This window comes from Rhinoderma darwinii, chromosome 3, assembly GCF_050947455.1.
Source record: "Rhinoderma darwinii isolate aRhiDar2 chromosome 3, aRhiDar2.hap1, whole genome shotgun sequence".
NCBI lineage: Eukaryota > Metazoa > Chordata > Amphibia > Anura > Rhinodermatidae > Rhinoderma > Rhinoderma darwinii.
In genome coordinates this window covers 236,407,085-236,425,485 of record NC_134689.1, presented here as the reverse complement: position 1 = coordinate 236,425,485, position 18,401 = coordinate 236,407,085, and the positions used below count along the sequence as shown (strand labels likewise).

Sequence of the window (18,401 nt, the reverse complement as noted above, 5' to 3'; positions counted from 1 at the left end):
CTGTGATTGGCTGCAGCGGCGACATGGATGAAACGTCATCGCTGGAGGCCGGACAGGAGGAATGTAAGTATGAACGTATTATTTTTTTTTTTTATTACACTAAAATTGTATTTTCCGCGCGCCAAGCATGGTACTGTCAAGGTTGCTGAAAGAGTTAGTGCAGCCCATTAACTCTTTCAGCACCCTGGACAGTACCATGCTCGGCGCACGGAAATTACAGGTTCGGTCAGGTTTTCGTGAAATTCGGCGAACCAGCCGAACCGAACTTTTCATAAGTCTGCTCATCTCTAATAAACATGTATAAGACGGTAGATGCACTGCTGGGGATGGGGTGTGTTGCAAGAAGAGATGTGCTGCTAGTGGGGTGTGATGCGCTGCCTGGGGGGGTTTTCTTGCTAGAGGTTAAGGTGTGGTACCAATGGGGCAGAGATGCCAGAGGGTGGTAATGCTACTAGGGGTTATACATAATGCAAAGGGATGGGGGGGGGGGGGAGCAGAATGATGTAACAGGAATGAGTCTGTTAATGATGTTCGGACATTGGTGGCCATGTTTGTTTTTTACAGATTTTATATGACCTCCCGTCAAATTGTAACACACGTTAAATATGAGTAGTTATTAATAATGCCTCTCTCCCAATCTATACTTTACAATAATGATATTTGGTAGCATGGGTATGTAAAGTCACCTGGAAACAAATGTTAACTCTAAAAAGGGTATAAAAATTCAGACTTGAACTGAAATGTGAATATTACATATTGTCACAGTGTAGTACTCTACTAATAACATCTGATGCTTTGGAATAGTTACCCTGCATCTCCAAAAAGCTGTCTTCATGTTTTAGTGCCAGTTCTCGGGTTTCTTCCAGCTCTGTGAGCAGTTGTATGATCTGGGTTCTTAAATCTTGGCTTTCTAAAAGCATGCTACCTGGGCCACTTTCTGAACCACTTGGAACATCTCCAGACTCTGACTCAAGGTCCGGTGGCTCTTCATCTTCTGAATCTGAGAGCAGTTAAGAAAGTTAAACTGTTAGATATTTAGAAAAAGTTGATGACTGTATATGAAATAAGTTTCCATACATTATGTATCCGGTGTTCAGTATTTAGACTAGTGGCAAAATATCCTACTTTGCTCTAACAAAATTCAAGAGGGCCAGAGTAGAACAAACAAAAAAGTAAACCCTTGACAAACAAACATCACAAGCCGAAAACAATTGTGAGAGTTTATCATAACCATTATTGCCAACTGGCTGCCCACATGTGTCTGCCAAGCAGGAATGGTCCCAGGAAAAAAACAAATCATCGAGTTTGGAAGATGGCACATCTAATCTGTATGTATATCATGTAGGTGCTATTGTACATATATTTGTCTGTCTGTCTATCTATCTATCCATCCATCCGTCTATCTATCTATCTTGTATGTGTGTGTTCGTTTATATATGTACATGCATATCTGTTTGAATTATGTAAATATATTTATATGTACAGATGTAGCCATCTTTATATTGACACTTAACGCATTAAATACACAGTGGCAAGAATCTTTAACTTGACTTTTTCAATGGCTTTTGTTGTGTGACATAATGCTGCAGCAATTTATCAGAGTCAATATCAACTTGGCTACATCTGTATGCATGCAAATCGTTCATATGAGTGTATCTACGGCTCTGATCACATTTGGGTCGAAGCCTCCATTGTAATTTCCGTCAGATTTGATGGGAGAAATAGCGCTGCATGCATCGCTATTCTTCCCGTCTGATGTCGGACACCACGAGGGACCCCATTGTAAGTCAATGGGGTCCGTCGGGCACCGGTGGTTCCTGTCAGATGGCGGATCCAGAAGAAACTTGGACCACATATACGGCTCTGTAAACATACCCCATATATGTCTATCCCTACTTTTTGTCCCAGCTTTGGATGAACACGATTTGTGGCCCAACGATGAAGTGAAGGGCCTAATTTTGTCCCGAGTAATCTTACCTTTGAAACCCATATATTGGATACTACTTCTAGTTAGTGAGTACCGCCATTTCAGCCATGCTTATTATTAACCAGCACATAAAGTCAAGCATACAAATATGTATGCCAGCTTTCTACGATGTTTAAACACGCTGGTGGAAAGCAGGTGGTGAATCATGCTTCACTAAATGATATTCTAAGGAACTAAAGTTTGATGAAAGAGAAATAATGCTCTGGTAATGCTTAGCATAGATAATTCTATATCATAGAATGTCATTCTAGTCAATTGTATGCTTCCAACATCTTGACAACATTTTGGGGAAGGTACTTTCCTGTATCAGCATGACAAGCCCCAATACCTGAAAGGTATATAAAAATGATTTAGTGTGGAAGAACTAGACAGAGCCCTAAACTTTGGAATGAAATGAAAAGTTAACTGTATGCCAAACCTTGTCTTTCAATCACAGTGCCTGACCTCACCAATGTTCTTCTCGCTAAATGGGCCAGGGTTAAAATCTGGTAGGAAAGAAAACTTTCCAAAAGAGTCCAACCCCAGTACCCACATCATTTTGGAATAAGATGTTCAACAAGAGTGTATGCATGTGATATTTAAGTACCCACATACGTTTGGCCATGTAATCAGGGGCGTAGCTAAAGGCTCATGGGCCCCGATGCAAAAGTTCTTATTGAGCCCCCCCCCCCGCGCAAACTTCTCATGGCTGACGGTCCGCAGCTTTCAGCTGCATCGCTGGGTCTCCTAAGTGACCCAACAATGCAGCACTAGCAGCCAGGGGCGTCACTAAGGGCTTAAAATGTCAGGGGAAATAGCCCCAATACATATGTGTCCGCCCAAAAAAATGTGTGTATAGGAGACAGCATAGCATATCTATAGCACTAGGACCCTATAAACTATGGATAGGATTAGATACATTGGCTCAGCAGACAGTATCACACATGATAGGATTAGATACAGTGGCTCAGAAAACAGTATCACACATGATAGGATTAGATACAGTGGCTGAGCAGACAGTATCACACATGATAGGATTAGATGCAGTGGCCCAGCAGACAGTATCACACATGATAGGATTAGATACAATGACTCAGCAGACATTATCACACATGATAGGATTAGATACAGTGGCCCAGCAGACAGTATCACACATGATAGGATTAGATACAGTAGCTCAGCAGACAGTATCACACATGATCGGATTAGATACAGGACTCAGCTCACTGACATTGCGGCTCCAGCGCTGCACCCAGGAAAGGTAAGAATAATAATTTTGCTTCTTTATGTGTTACTGATTATTTTTGTGTGTTTGTGTTTTTTTACAAGTTCGGTTGTTGGACTTCGGATACGAGGACTTCAATGACGGCGTTTTTTTATTCTCAATAAAATGGTTAATGAGGGTTGTGTTTTTTTATTTCAATAAAATATTTTTTCTATGTGCTTGTATCTTTTTAAACTTTATTATCACTGCCTTAGTAATGGCCGCTGGCTGATTGGCAACCTCCATTACTAAGGCGGGGCTTGTTAGCAGGTGCAGAGGCCAACACTAACCCCCATTATTACCCCGGTACCCACCGCCACCAGGGGTGCTGGGAAGAGCCGGGTACGAACCAGTACCCGTCCATCTGTAGTGACGGGCAGGCACCGGGGTGGCCGCAGGCTGGTAGCATTAGACTGGGGAAGGCCAAAAACAGTGGCACCTACCACCCTGGTAATGCTGCCTACTGCTGCTGTGTTGTATCTGGCTGGTTATGAAAATTGGGGGGGACCACACATCGTTCTTTCCAATTATTTTTTATTTTATTTTTTTTAAATGACGTGGGGTCCCCCCCATTTTTCATAACCAGCCAGATACAATAAAGCAGCAGCAGCCTAGCATTACCAGGGTGGGAAGGGCCACTGTTTTTGGCCTTTCCCCTCCTGATAATACCTGCCTGCGGCCACCCCAGTGGCCGACCATCACTACAGATGGTCAGGTACTGGATCGTACCCGGCTCTTCCCAGCACCCCTGGTGGTGGTGGGTACCGGGGTAATAAAGGAGGTTAGTGTTAGCCTCTGCACTGGCTAACACTAAGCCCCGCCTTAGCAATGGATGCTGTCAATCAGCCGGCGGCCATTACTAAGGCGGCAGTAATATAGTTTAAAAAAAAAACACAAAGACATAGAAAAAATATTTTATTGAAATAAAAAAAACCCACACAACCCTCATTAATCATTTTATTGATAATAAAAAAAAAAGCCGTCATCGAAGTAGTCCTGGAATCCGACGTAGTCCAACGACCGAACCTGTAAGAAAACACACAAAAAACGATTAGTAACACATGTGTTAGGCTCAGATACAGGGCCCATGTGTGATACTGTCTGTGGGACACTGTATCTAAGCCTACCACAAGGTAGGCTTAGATACAGGGTCCAGCAGACAGTAATCTTATACAGTATAAGATTACTGTGTGCTGGGGCCCTGTATCTAAACCTACAGTGTGGTAGGCTTATATACAGGGCCCATCAGACAGGATCCCACGTGGGCCATGTATCTAAGCCTACCATGTGATTGGCTTAGATACAGGGCCCAGCAGACAGGATCACACAATCTGTGATCCTGTCTCATGGGCCCTCTAAGCCTGCTACATCGTAGGCTTAAAGGGGTTGTGCAGTCTCTAAACATTGATGGCCTATCCTCAGGATAGGCCATCAATAGCTGATGTGTCGGGGTCCGTCTCCCGGGACCCGCCAATCAGCTGTTTTGAAGGGGCCGCAGCACTCCTACGAGAGCTGCTTCCCCTTCATTTCACTACTCGCTCACACTGTGAATCGCCGACACCGATTCACAGTGTGACCGAAATGAAGGTGAAGCAGCTCTCGTGCGAGTGCTGCGGCCCCTTCAAAACAGCTGATTGGCGGGTCTCGGGAGTCAGCTTTAGCAGTCAGGGCTACTAATCTTACCTTCCTCTTCAGCCGTGGCGGAAGTTCTGTCCTCTCGATGTTGTGCGCGGCGCATAGCGCTGTGACGTCATGCGCTGCGCACAGTGCTTGACGTTAGGACCTCCGCTGCGATCCGGAACCAGGAAGGTAAGTACAGTCTGTTACTATAGTAACAGGGGTTATAGTTAGAGTTATAGTTATTGATGTGGTGCGGGGGGCTGTGGGCCCCCCTGGCTTCGGGGCCCGGTCGCAATTGCGACCGCTTCGACCCCTATAGCTACGCCAGTGCATGTAATGTAAATTATGCCTAGACATAACCAACAAAACCCACTACATACGCAGTCTGCAAGTAGAAAACGTGTAATAGGATAATTTCCCTTCACTAAAGGTGTCACTGCCATGTCACATAAAACTCTGCCATATATTTAACTATATACTGTACATTTATTTTTTATTCTTTATTGTATTTTATTAAACTTATTACATTATTCTTATTTATTGCTATTTTGGGTTTTCTTGTGTTCAAAATGTGCCATTGAAAAATTGTAGATGTGGGGTAAAACATGCAAGCCTATAGATTTGGTTATTTTGGTGCATTGCAGAAGATAATGCGATATTCAACAGATCAAGACAAAGATATTATACTGATTCTCCATGTTTCTGATTAACCTGTATAAGTTCCCTCAAAGGCATTACTAAATAGTTGTTTTATTGCTGCAAAAATAAGAACATTATCTATAGGCAAATAAGAATCTATTCATGGGTATGTTCACATGTGGCAGAAATTTTGCAGAAAACAGGATTTTTTTGAGTACTCACCATAATATCCTTTTCTCATCCAGTTCATTGAGGGACACAGACCTTGGGTATATGCTGTTGCCACTAGGAGGAATAACACTAAGAAATAAAAAAGTGGCCCCTCCTACACTATATATTCTGCCCGCAAACATTGGGCTTTTCAGTGTGTCTGCAAGTAGTAGTTTGGGTTTGACATACCTCTCTTACAAGGTAAGAGAGGTATGTCAAACCCATGGTGAGAATCCCTCAAACTGACAACCATGAACAAAAGACCTTGAAAACACAATGGACAAGAAAAGGATTTTGCGGTTAGAACTCAAAAACCCTGTTTTCTCATTTGTTACATTGGGGGACACATATGGGACATCCTAGAGCAGTCCCCAGTGGTGGGAACAGAACACAGGAATGGTCAGCTTTTTCACAGATGCCTGCAAGACCTTATGCCCTAGTGAAGCGTCTGCAGTAGAAAAGGTGTGCACCTGGTAGAACTTGACAAAAAGTGTGCAAAGAAGACCACAAGGCTGCCTTGCACAACTGAAAGGCAGAGGCCTCATGGCACACATCCCAGGAAGCCCCAAGCGCTCTGGTAGATTGGGCCACAACCCAGAAAGGAGAAACCTTTTCCCTAAACCAGATAAGCCTCACGAACAATCATCTCAATCTAGAGAGCAATGGTGGCCTTGGAGGCTGCTAAACCCTTCCTGGGACCCTTTCCGGGAGGATGAATAGGAAATCCGATCTCCGGAAGGAAGCAGGGACAGAAAGGTAAGTCCAGGTTGTGGAGGGAACGCTCCCTCAAATGACTGGGAGATGGACAAAGATCTTCATTCACGTGGAAAGCCAAAATAACCTTGGGCAAAAATTAAGGCATTGTGCGGAGCACCACCTTGTCTTGATGAAGAGTAAGAAATGGCAAACGGAAGAGAGAGCCACCAACTCAAAGACCCTCCAGACAGCATCCCACGACCAGAAAAAACTCTTTCCAGGACAGAAGACGAAGGGAGATGTCTCGCAAGGGTTCAAAGGGAGCCGACTGTAAGACATCCTTTCCCTAAACCAGATAAGCCTCACGAACCATCATCTCAATCTAGAGAGCAATGGTGGCCTTGGAGGCAGCTAAACCCTTCCTGGGATCCTTTCCGGGAGGCTGAATAGGAAATCTGATCTCCGGAAGGAAGCAGGGACAGAAAGGTAAGTCCGCAGGGCGTGGACTACATCCAGGTTGTCACAGCGCGGGGTGTGGACCCACTGGGCCATTCTGCATAGCGGGATAGCAGCTGGTCAAACAGGTATAATCCAATGTCTATAGTCCAGAAAGGGTACCTGAGGCAATGTAGACAGTAGCGGTGGATTCAGGCTAAGATGAAGCTCCGACAGCAGACAGACACCCGGCGGGGTGCGGCACAATAGATGCAGCGGAGGGCACGACACGACTACAACTCTTGAAGGCACAGAGGCACGGTAGCAAGGGATACAGGGTACAGGCAGCAGGAACGGGTAACACTGGGAACTGGAAAACACTAGGAGACCATTTGCAAGGACAAACTTAAGGTAACACAACAACGCTCAGGCAAAGATCGAGAGGGCAGAGCCCCTTTTATAGTCAGGAAGCATTCTGGGCTAATAGCAGTATTCTGCAACTGTGCGAGTACTGGCCCTTTAAGGATGTGCACATGCGGGTGCGCGCGCCCTGCGGGAGACAGTGTCCGGACCAGGAAGTGAGTGCCGGCGTCTCCCAGGAGAGAGATGCCGCCGGGCACTCGCTCGTCCATGGCCGCGGCCATCGGAGAAGGAGTCAGGACGACGGTCCGCGGCCATAGACGTTACACAGGTTGTGGAGGGAACGCTCCCTCGGATGACTGGGAGATGGACATAGATGGCAAAATTATATCCTCATTCATGTGGAAAGCCAAAATATCCTTGGGCAAAAAATAAGGCATTGTGGGGAGCACCACCTTGTCTTGATGAAGAGTAAGAAATGGCAAACAGAAGAGAAAGCCACCAACTCATAGACCCTCCAGACGGAGGTCAATGCGACCAGAAAAACCTCTTTCCAGGACAGAAGACGAAGGGAGATGTCTCGCAAGGGTTCAAAGGGTGCCGACTGTAAGACATCCAAAGCTAAATTGAGATCTCAAGAGGGGATCAGAGAATGATAAGCAGGGACTGCACTAGCCACCCCTTGCAGAAAAGTCTTGTCAACCTTAGATGCCAATGGGTGACTGAACAAGATGGTAGGTGCAGACACCAGCCACCCCAGGGAGCTGAGTGACAAACCTTGATCTAGGCCACCCAGCAAAAAGGTAACAACTCTGGATAGGGAAAAACTCAAGGGGGGAACTTGCGATCCTCACTTGAGCATAGTGAGAGCAACACTCTCCGAGAGACCACAAGCCCTCAGAACAGCGGGATCAACAGCTATGCTGTTAAACATAGCGGCCTTTAACTCTGGTAGAAGAGAGGTCCCTGAGAGAGAATGTTGTCACGGAGAGGCAAGGGCCATGGCATGTCGGCCAACAGGCACACGAGGTCCACGTACCAACAATGGCGCAGCCAATTTGGGGCTACCAGAATGCTGGAATCCCTTCTGCCTTGAGCTGTCAGAGGAGCCATGACAAGAGAGGCGGAGGAGGAAAGACATATAGGAGACTTAAGTCGGACCACGGTGCCTCGACACCGCTAGAGAACATTGAGGCTGAAGAAAGGAAATGGAGTCAGTTCAAGAGGAAGGTGCAGAATCAGTAACCTGTACGGTGTCACTGACAGCCCTAATAAGGACCTCCACGAGGTGGGGAGGGGGGTAGAACCATTACCAGTTGAATCCGAGTCTGAATCAGACAGTTCGCCCTCAGACAAAACCTCTCTGGGGGGAGAGGAAGCAGCGGACCTCACCTCTGATAGGGAAGGTGAAACAGAAGAGGACAGTAAAAGCGAAGGCAAACGAGTGGACCTGGAGTCCAAATAAGGACAGTCAGAACAGGAGTCCAGGGAAGGGCGGGCAGACATTACGCCCAAGATGGACTGAGTGATGTTCGCTAAGTTATCAATTGTTCTGAAAAGGGAATGGGTCCATTCCGGATCCACACCCATCATACTAGGGGTGAGCAATACTGGGGGTGGCAGGGGTGCAGAGACCACAAGCATTTGGCCAGGAGGTCTGCATGCATCGCATAAGGAAGTGTCACGAATGGTCTGTGGATCCACTGAGCCGTACGGCCTTGGCGGTAAGGCAGCTGGCCAACAGGGCGCAGGTGAAAGTGTATAGTTCGTAAAGGTACCTGTGGCCGCTCAGACAGCAGCAGAGCAGGCTCGGCTAGGACTAGGTACCAGGTAGACGTCAGGCAAGGTGAAACAGGTCAGACGTGGTATACAGCACAACATGACTTTGGCACAGCACAGTGCTCGACCAGGATGGTATGGAATGCAAGGAAAAGGAACAGGAACAGGTACAGGAACAGAAAACAGAAACCGGCACAGGAACAGGAAATAGGAAACACACTAGGAGGCCATCACATAGACAAACTAAGAAACATCAACAATGCTCAGGCTTAGAAGCATGGGGGCTAGACCCCACTTATAGTCCAGGGTACTCATGGGTCAAAGTTCATCAAGAACAGGATCCGGCTGAGGTGAATGGAAGCGAGCGGTTGCGTCTCCTGAGGAGGAGGCTGGGGCCAGCGCTTGCCGACACGTGACTGCGGCTGTCAGGAAGGGATTGGATCTGACAACCCGCAGCCACGGACATTACAGTATCCCCCCTCTTACGCCCCCTCTTCTTTGGACCAGAGCGAGAGAGAAACTTCTTCAGAAGAGCAGAGGAATTGAGGTTCTCCTCTGGCTCCCAAGACCTTTCTTCAGGACCAAACCCCCTCCAATCCACCAAATAAAATGTCTTTACTCTCACTTTTTTGGTGTTCAGTATCTCCTGAATCTCAAAGGTGTCTGAAGGGCCGCTGGAGGCAACCACAGGGCTTGGAGTCTTGGTGTAGCGGTTCAGAACCACCGGCTTCAGGAGGGAGACATGTAAGGAGTTGGGGATCTTGAGGGTAGGAGGCAGCCGAAGCTTATAGGTGACAGGGTTGATCCGCTGTAGGATCTCAAAGGGTCCGAGGAACCTGGGAGCAAATTTGCATGATGGCACCATTAGTCGGATATTCCTGGAAGACAGCCAGACCTTTGTGCCAGGAAGAAACTGAGCAGGTTCTCTTCTCCTTGTGTCAGCCTTCCGTTTCATGCGGTCGACCTCCATTAGGATGGAGGATTGAGTCTGCTGCCAGATCTGTAGGAAGTTTCTAAAGGTGGAGTCAGCCGCAGGAACCTCGGAAGTATCGGGCACCGGGAGAGGAATTCGTGGGTGCTGGCCATAAACAATGAAGAACGGCATATTCCTTGTGGACTCACTGGTGTGATTATTCTAGGAGAATTCTGCCCATGGGAGCAACTGCACCCAGTCATCATGCTACTTGGAAATGAAGTGGCGTAGGTAGTTCTCCAAGATCTGATTGATCCTCTCGACCTGACCATTAGACTGAGGATGGTAGGCTGATGAAAAGTCCAATTTCACACCGAGGAGTACGCAGAGGGCTCTCCAGAACTTCGATGTAAACTGAACACCCCGATCAGACACAATATGCTGTGGAAAGCTGTGCAGGCAAAAGATGTGTTGGATGAACAGCTTGGCCAGCTGAGGAGCAGAAGGAAGACCGGTCAGAGGAACCAAGTGGGCCATCTTCGAAAATTGGTCCACCACCACCCAGACAGCACTGCATCCAGCAGAGAGAGGCAGGTCCGTAATAAAGTCTATAGCTGTATGCTGCCAGGGAGCATTGGGCACAGGCAATGGCTGGAACAGACCAACAGGTCTGGAGTGAGCGGCCTTGTTGGCTGCGCATACAGAATAAAAAGAAACAAAGTCCATAATGGGCAGTGTGGGCCACCAGAAATGACGAGCAATCAGATCTCGGGTCTTACGGACCCTCGCGTGACCTGCCAGTCTAGAGGAGTGTCCCCAGCGGAGGATTCTTCCACGGTCAGCCAGGCGCACAATAGTCCTCCCTGGAGGAATGTCCCCAACTTGCAGGGGATTGACAGAGATAATGCAAGACGGATCAATAATATTCTGTGGACTCTCCAAAATGTTTTCCGTCTCGAAAGACCTGGACAAGGCATCGGCCCTCACATTCTTGTCAGCCAGGCGATAATGGAGCTTAAACTGGTACCTTGTAAAGTGACCACCTGGCCTGACGAGGGTTCAGCCGTTGGGCCGTCTGGAGGTAGGTCAGATTCTTGTGGTCTGTAAAAATCAGGATCGGATGAGCTGCGCCCTCTAATAGATGTCTCCATTCTTCCATGGCCAATTTGATGGCCAGTAACTCCCGATCCCGAATTGAGTAGTTGCGTTCTGCGGAAGAGAAGAGCTTAGAAAAATATCCACATACCCTTGAGTTGCCCTTGGGACCTCTCTGGAACAGGAGTGCACCAGCACCGACAGAGGATGCGTCCACCTCCAACGAGAACTGCAGAGAGACATCCGGATGATGGAGGATAGAGGCTGACGTGAAGGCACTCTTCAGGCTAATGAATGTGGACTCTGCCTCGGGAGTCCACACCTTGGCGTTCATACCCCTCTTAGTAAGGTTAGAGATGGGAGAAGTCAGTGAGTAGAAGTTTGGAATAAACTGCCTGTAAAAATGAGCGAATCCCAAAAAGCGCAGTATGGCCCTCAAGCCTTGAGGACATGGCCACTCCAGAACAGACTTTACCTTCTCAGGATCTATCTCGAGACCTCGATTCGAGAAGATGTAGCCCAGGAAGGGTAGAACATCTTTGTCAAACACGCACTCCTCCAACTTGGCGTACAGACGATTCTCCCTTAACCGTAGCAGAACTTGACGGACATGTCTCTGGTGCGTCATAGGATCTGGAGAAAAAAATCAAGTTGTCATCAAGGTAGACTACTACACAAACATAGAGGAGTTCACAGAAAATGTCATTCACAAACCAAACTCCTGGAAGACCGCGGGAGCATTACACAGGTCAAAGGTCATTACTAGATACTCATAGTGTCCATCACGGGTGTTAAATGTAGTATTTCATTCATCACCCTGGCGAATCCGGACTAGGTTGTAAGCCCCACGCAAGTCTAGTTTAGAAAAAAATCTGGGCACCACGTATACAATCAAACAGTTCAGAGATCAATGGCAACGGATATTTATTCTTCACAGTGATCTGGTGGAGACCTCGGTAGTCGATACAAGGACGAAGAGAGCCATCTTTCTTTTTCACAAAGAAGAACCCGGCTCCTGCCGGGAAGGAAAACTTTCGTATGAAGCCCCTCTCCAAGTTCTCTTTCACATAGGCGGACATGGACATAGTCTCTGGCAAAAAGAGAGGATATACCCTACCACGGGGAAGGGATGCACCAGGAATCAGCTCGATAGAGCAGTCATATGCCCAATGTGGAGGCAATGTCTCCGCCTCCCTCTTGCCGAAGACGTCCGAAAATGCAGCACAATGACTCGGCAATCCTGCCAATGACCGAGGCAGAGAAGGCTGAGCCGAACGAATCTGCACCAGGCAACGACCTTGACACTCAGGGCCCCACTGGAGAACCTCTCCAGAATTCCAGTCCAGGACGGGGGCATGCAGTCGGAGCCAAGGCAGGCCCAGCAATACATTGTTAACAGCTTTGGATAGCACATAGAAAGGCAGAAGTTCGGAGTGAAGGGCTCCCACTTGGAGCCTCAGCAGCTTGGTCACAGCTATAACTGGGTCTGGCAGAGGTAGTCCATTCACTGAAGCTACTGTCAACGGGTTCTCCAGAGGGGTGGTGGGTAATTGCAGAAGATCCACCAAGTCTCTACGGACGAAATTAGCAGTGGATTCAGAGTCCAGATACGCAGAGACCTGATGCGTTTTTTCGCCGGACACTATGGTCACAGGTATGGATAATCTAGACGGAAGTACATTCTTACCCAAGGTTGTCACTCCTAGCAACCTTAGGTTTTGGGATCTTTGGGGACACAGGTGTACGAGATGGCCACCGAGGCCGCAATAAAGACAGAGTCCAGACGTGCGTCTGCGTAGTCTCTCCTGGGTGGATAACTTACACTGGTCAATGGTTACGGACTCCTTAGCAGGATCAACATCTGAGGACAGCAGGGGTTGCTGCAAAGTAGGGGCCAGACTGGGAAGGACTCCCTCCCGTCGAACCTCTTGGAGGCGTTCTTGGATCCGTATATCAATCTGAGCAGACAGAAGGATGAGGTCATCCAGGGTAGACGGCAGATCCCGAGCGGCAAGTTCGTCCTTAATTCTAGAAGCCAGTCCATGCCAGAATGCAGCCACCAGAGCCTCATTGTTCCATAACAGCTCTCCTGCCAGGGTGCTGAAGTGGATGGCGTACTCACTCACGTACGTGTCTCCTTGGCGTAGGTTAATCAAAGATGCTGCTGCAGATGAGACCTGTCCAGGCTCCTCAAACACCATTCGAAAAGTCCGTAGGAAGGCTTGGAAGTCACGGGTCTCTGGTCCTTGTCTCTCCCAGATAGGGTTCGCCCATGCAAGAGCCTTGCCAGTGAGGAGAGAGATGATGAAAGCGACCCTTGCGCCATCAGACGAAAATGTCCTGTTATACAGGCGGAAGTGGATCTGGCACGGATTCAAAAATCCATGTCAGGTACTTGCTTCTCCATCATAGCGGTCAGGAAGTGTCAAAGGAACACGCGGGTCAACACTGACAAGAGGTGTAGTCTGAGGATCAACACTGCCAGGAGGTGTAGTAGAAGGAACATCAGCTTGTGCCACCTGCCGACATGCAAGTATGTTCAACGCCTAGAGGAGTTGGTCCTGTCGAGACCGGAGGTCCAGCATATCCGCCCGCATCTCCTGTGACGTCGTCATGGTCTTGAATCGACCAGCAGGGTCCATGGCCTGAGCGTACGGTCACGAAGGGTCTGTGGACCCACTGAGCTGTATCGCCTTGGTGGTAAGGCAGCTAGCCAACTATAAGTCTATAGTTCGTATAGGTACCTGTGGCAGCTCAGATAGCAGCAGGGCAGGCTCGGCTAGGACTAGGCAGAAGGTAGACGTCAGGTGAGGTGAAGCAAGACAGACGTGGAGTACAGCATGACACGACTTTGGCACAGCACAGTGCTCGACCAGGATGGTATGGAATGCAAGGAACAGGAACTGGAACAGGTACAGGAAACAGGAACTGGAACAGGTACAGGAAACACACTAGGAGGCGATCACATAGACAAACTAGGAAACATCAACAACGCTCAGGCATAGAAGCAGTGGGCTGGACCCCTCTTATAGTCCCGGGTACTCCCGGGTCAAAGTTCATCAAGAAGTCCGGTACATGCGCTGCCCCTTTAAGAGTGGGCATGAGCGTGCACACGCACCCTACGGGATTCGGCTGAGGTGAGTGGAAGCGAAACGTGGCTGCGGCTGTCAGGAGGGGATTGGAGCTGACAGACACATAGGCTCTGCCCGGAGCGCCACGATTAGCCGCTTGCGTGTCATGTGATGAGACCGGCCAATCAGAGGAGAAGGCTGAGTCTCCATGAGAGAATAGGAAAAGAGTGCACGGGAGCGTGATTGTAAAGGGGGGAAGGGACCGCCCCCTTTGCCTGTACTATGGAGCTGGAAATGGCGCTAGCCATGTTGAAATAAATGGTGCCACAGGTGAAATGTACCAAAGAGCCCAAAACTCAATGCTACTGAAGATTAGGTCAGGGGGCCTATGCTTCATACAAGTGGAGGACCGGGGGAAGGGGAGGGTGTGAGTAAATCTCACCATCCTCTCAGCGCTTTATTTCCATCTCCCAGATGAGTAAACAGAAGGAGCACCCCCTCAGTGTTACTCTTTAGGCTGGTGGGGGACAGAGGAGCTGACGCTCTTGTCCCACTTGTCTTCACATGCAGGTTGGACATTGGTGAATTTGCAATATGGCACTGTGTGCCCACCAAGAAGAGGACTCAGGAGACCTGTGTCCCATCTTCTTGCTTGATGAAAAAAAAAAATGAAAATAAAAAGTAAAACCAAAAACTCTTTGGTAGAGACTCTGCTGCATTAGTAGAAGTATCTGCCTCTTACGACACTAAGCTATGACTAAATAGCTCAGTGTCTGTGGGCAGGGTACTTTTTTATTTCTTAGCGTCAAGCCTCCTAGTGGCAACAGCATATACCCATGGTCTGTGTCCCCCAATATAACAAATGAGAAATTCTGTGACCATTCCAAATATCTGAATGGGGCTTGTTGAAAAAACAACCCCATTCACATGTACAGTAATGAACAGATATTCAGTCACTAAAATTTCTGCAACAAATCTACTGCGTGTAATCATCTATCTATCTATCTATCTATCTATCTATCTATCTATCTATCTATCTATCTATCTATCCCATGTCTACATTATTATCAGTGTATATACATATACTAGTAGATAGATAGATAGATAGATAGATAGATAGATAGATAGATAGATAGATAGATAGATAGATAGATAGATAGATAGATAGATAGATAGATAGATAGATAGATAGATAGATAGATAGATAGATCAATGGAATAGACAGCACTCCAAAAAGAAATGAAGTGAAAAAAATTGTAAAATTTGGATTTACGCATAAATATTCTTATTTAAGGGTGAAAGAAAACACTATTTCTTTCCCCCAAAATTTATTTTTGGAGTGCTGCATATTCCATTGAAGTTTATCTATCCTGATAGCGCTGAAGGTCGGGGTCCTGAGGCTTGCACCCACGCATCCGTACTTTTACGGTGCTGCTCTCCTTAAAGATATATATACTTTTATATATATATATATATATATATATATATATATATAAAATATATATCGCTAAATTACATATCACATTTATAATAAGCTTTTTGTTCATTCATTAATACCTGTCAGTACAAGGTTTTTTTTAAAATAACTTCTTATATACCCTTTTAACCTTTAAATATATTTTGGCTCAGCACACACAACTTCGGTCAAAATATGTTGAAGAAACGGAATACTTTTTACTTACACTCACCATTCAGCAACTCTGTAGGATAAGAATTATTCCTTCTGGTAAAAGGCTGAGGAAGCCAGCGACCGGAGGAACATGAGCCTGGGCTGGAACCTATAATATTTAAATAAATTGCATAATTTACAAAAGGTGGCCATGAACATTAAATATTTGTTGGCAGACCCAAACAATTTTGATGGGATCTGTTGACAATTTAATGCGTGAGGTAGTACCCTTAGTTAAATACTGAGAATGTAAAAAGACCTATGGAGTTTAATTATGTAATTAATTAAATAAGCTATATCACCGACAACCCCTTCAAAACTTGCAATCTGCAATAACCCTGTCTCCACTACAAAACCGTATAATCTTCTAACCCTCGGCTTCTGTGACAGTCTGTTACTCTGTAAGGCTCTGTTCACATCTGCATCGTGGTGTTATGGACAACCACTGCACTGATGACCCCATTGACTTAAAATTGGGTCCGTTGGGTTTCGCTTAGGTGTCCGTTGTTTTCCCTGCAGTGCTACTTTCCCCGTCAAATGTGACAGAATCTACGATAGCGCTCCTGATAAGAGAGCCTAAGCTTATGTAATTTATTGTATTTGCTTGTTCTAATTATGTGGTCATATGTTATGTACTGCATATGTACAGTGCCCTGGAAGTTAATGTTAATTGTTAGGCTGTGCTCATTTGTACAGTTTTGCCATGGTTTTCTCACAGTTTTAAGGCCTAGTTCACACAAAGAATTTTGCGAACAGAAAAAAATCTGCCTTAAAATTCCTTCAGGTATTTTGAGGCAGATTTTCACCTGTCTGCACTTTCTTGCCGAGTTTTTCGCCCTCGCCCGGTGAGCACCGCGGGCAAAAGACGAAGCGAAAATGGCTTCTTCTGCCTCTCATTTATTTTGGCCGAACTTTGACGCGGAAACCGCATCGGAATCAGCGCCACAGGAATCTGTGTGAACTGGGCCTAACAGTATTTTTTTCTGTCCTGTCAAAAAACCTTATAAATGCTTCCGCAAAAGCACAAAACAAAATGACATTTGTGAACACATTCTTGCGGAACTGGAGCTATTCAAGAGAATGCAGTTCAAGCAAAGTCTAAGACCTCTGTCTTCTAACACACTTTTAAATGTCATAAGTAAGTTTCCAGAAATTGACCATAATATCAGTTATAGCAATAAATGATCATATGACAAGGGCTGTATTCAGGGCCGATTCTAGCTTTTCTGCTGCCTGAGGCCAAAATTGAAATGGAACCCCCCAGATCTTGATTGACATCCTCCAGCCTCTTCTTCATTGCTACCAGCCTCCTCTAACTCTTGCGAATGCGCTGTTGCAAAATACACCGCAGTGCACGGTGCCTGCCCATGGAGTACAAGACAATGCCGCATCCGAGAAAGCTGGACGAAACTGGTAGTGATGTAGAACAGCCAGGAAGATGTCAATCAGGCATGGAAAGGTGTGTTTGGAGTCAGGACAGCCCGATAACCCTTTAAAGAATAATTAGCATAGAGCATGCACTGTTTTTAAAAGCTCTGACATGTATACGGCACCAGAACAAAGCTGAGTACATAAATAAAGCACCAAAACCAAGCTCAGTACATATATATGGCACCAGAACCAAGCTATGTACATAAATACAGAACCAAGCTCAGTACATTTACACAGCCCCAGAACCAATCTCAGAACATATATACAGCACCAGAACAGAGCTCAGTACATATAAAGTATAAGCAACCAGAACAAAACTCAGTACATAAATACAACACCAGACTCAAGCTCAGTACATATATACAGTACCAGAACAAAGCTCAGTACATAAATACAGTACTAGAGCGAAGCTCAGTACATAAAAACAGCACCAGAACAAGCTCAGTACATATATACAGCACCGGCACAAATACACCTCAGTACAGAGATTATTTGCAAATTCAGTGTAACTCCTGCCATACAGGTTTGTACAGCATAAAACTATAGCCTCCAGCATGCCCCGAACAATAGTAAGGATATGCTGGGAGTTGCTGTTTCACAGAAAAAAAATCATACCATCCATCATCTCTCTGCAGATCATACAGTGACTACAGTACTGATTTGAGACAGAATAAACATTTACATTGAGTGACTCACAGGTGACGTCTTCTCAGGTTGGAATCGTTCTTTTTCTCTTTTCTATTCTATTCGGTCCAGACTTCATAACGACTTCTCCCAGCCACGGCCCATTTCTGCAGTTTGTCGTTTAGATGTCTTCAGCTTCTCACTTTTCAAACATTTCCACACCTATAAATAAAGATAAGATTGAGAAAAAATGATCCAGCGCTGAGTCGTGCTTTGGTTTAAAAAGGAAGAAGTATTCCCACTTTTATTGGGGAAATGAGATTAAAATTGAAGGGAGACGCAGTTTTTCTTTGCCATGATTAAGAGCACGGTACGTGCTTGAAACGCGTAGGCCAGGGTAATCACCCAGAACTACTATACATCTTGGGACTGCGTCTCCCTTCAATTTTAATCTCATTTCCCCAATAAAAGTGGGAATACTTCTTCCTTTTTAAACCAAAGCACGACTCAGCGCTGGATCATTTTTTCTCTTTCTCCATTACGTACCGCCAGCCGTAGCGGGGATCCGAGCGGAGAGTATGGAGACGCATCAGACCGGTTAGCTGGAGGTTTCCTCCCTTTCTATACTA

At 46.4% G+C, this 18,401-nt stretch overlaps 1 protein-coding gene across 1 annotated transcript in view; it reads right to left on the bottom strand.

Annotated features, from left to right (window-relative positions):
* The window catches only part of CCDC136 (coiled-coil domain containing 136), an 82,228-nt gene extending 66,414 nt beyond the window's left edge, over window positions 1–15,814 (bottom strand). The window contains exons 1-3 of the mRNA XM_075857553.1: window positions 15,737–15,814; window positions 5,712–5,774; window positions 809–1,000 (exon numbers count right to left, since the gene is read on the bottom strand). Coding sequence (XP_075713668.1) covers window positions 809–1,000; window positions 5,712–5,739 — 220 coding nt within the window. The 5' untranslated portion in view covers window positions 5,740–5,774; window positions 15,737–15,814. The remainder of the gene's footprint in view (window positions 1–808; window positions 1,001–5,711; window positions 5,775–15,736) is intronic.
* Between the last annotated feature and the right edge of the window lie 2,587 nt (window positions 15,815–18,401).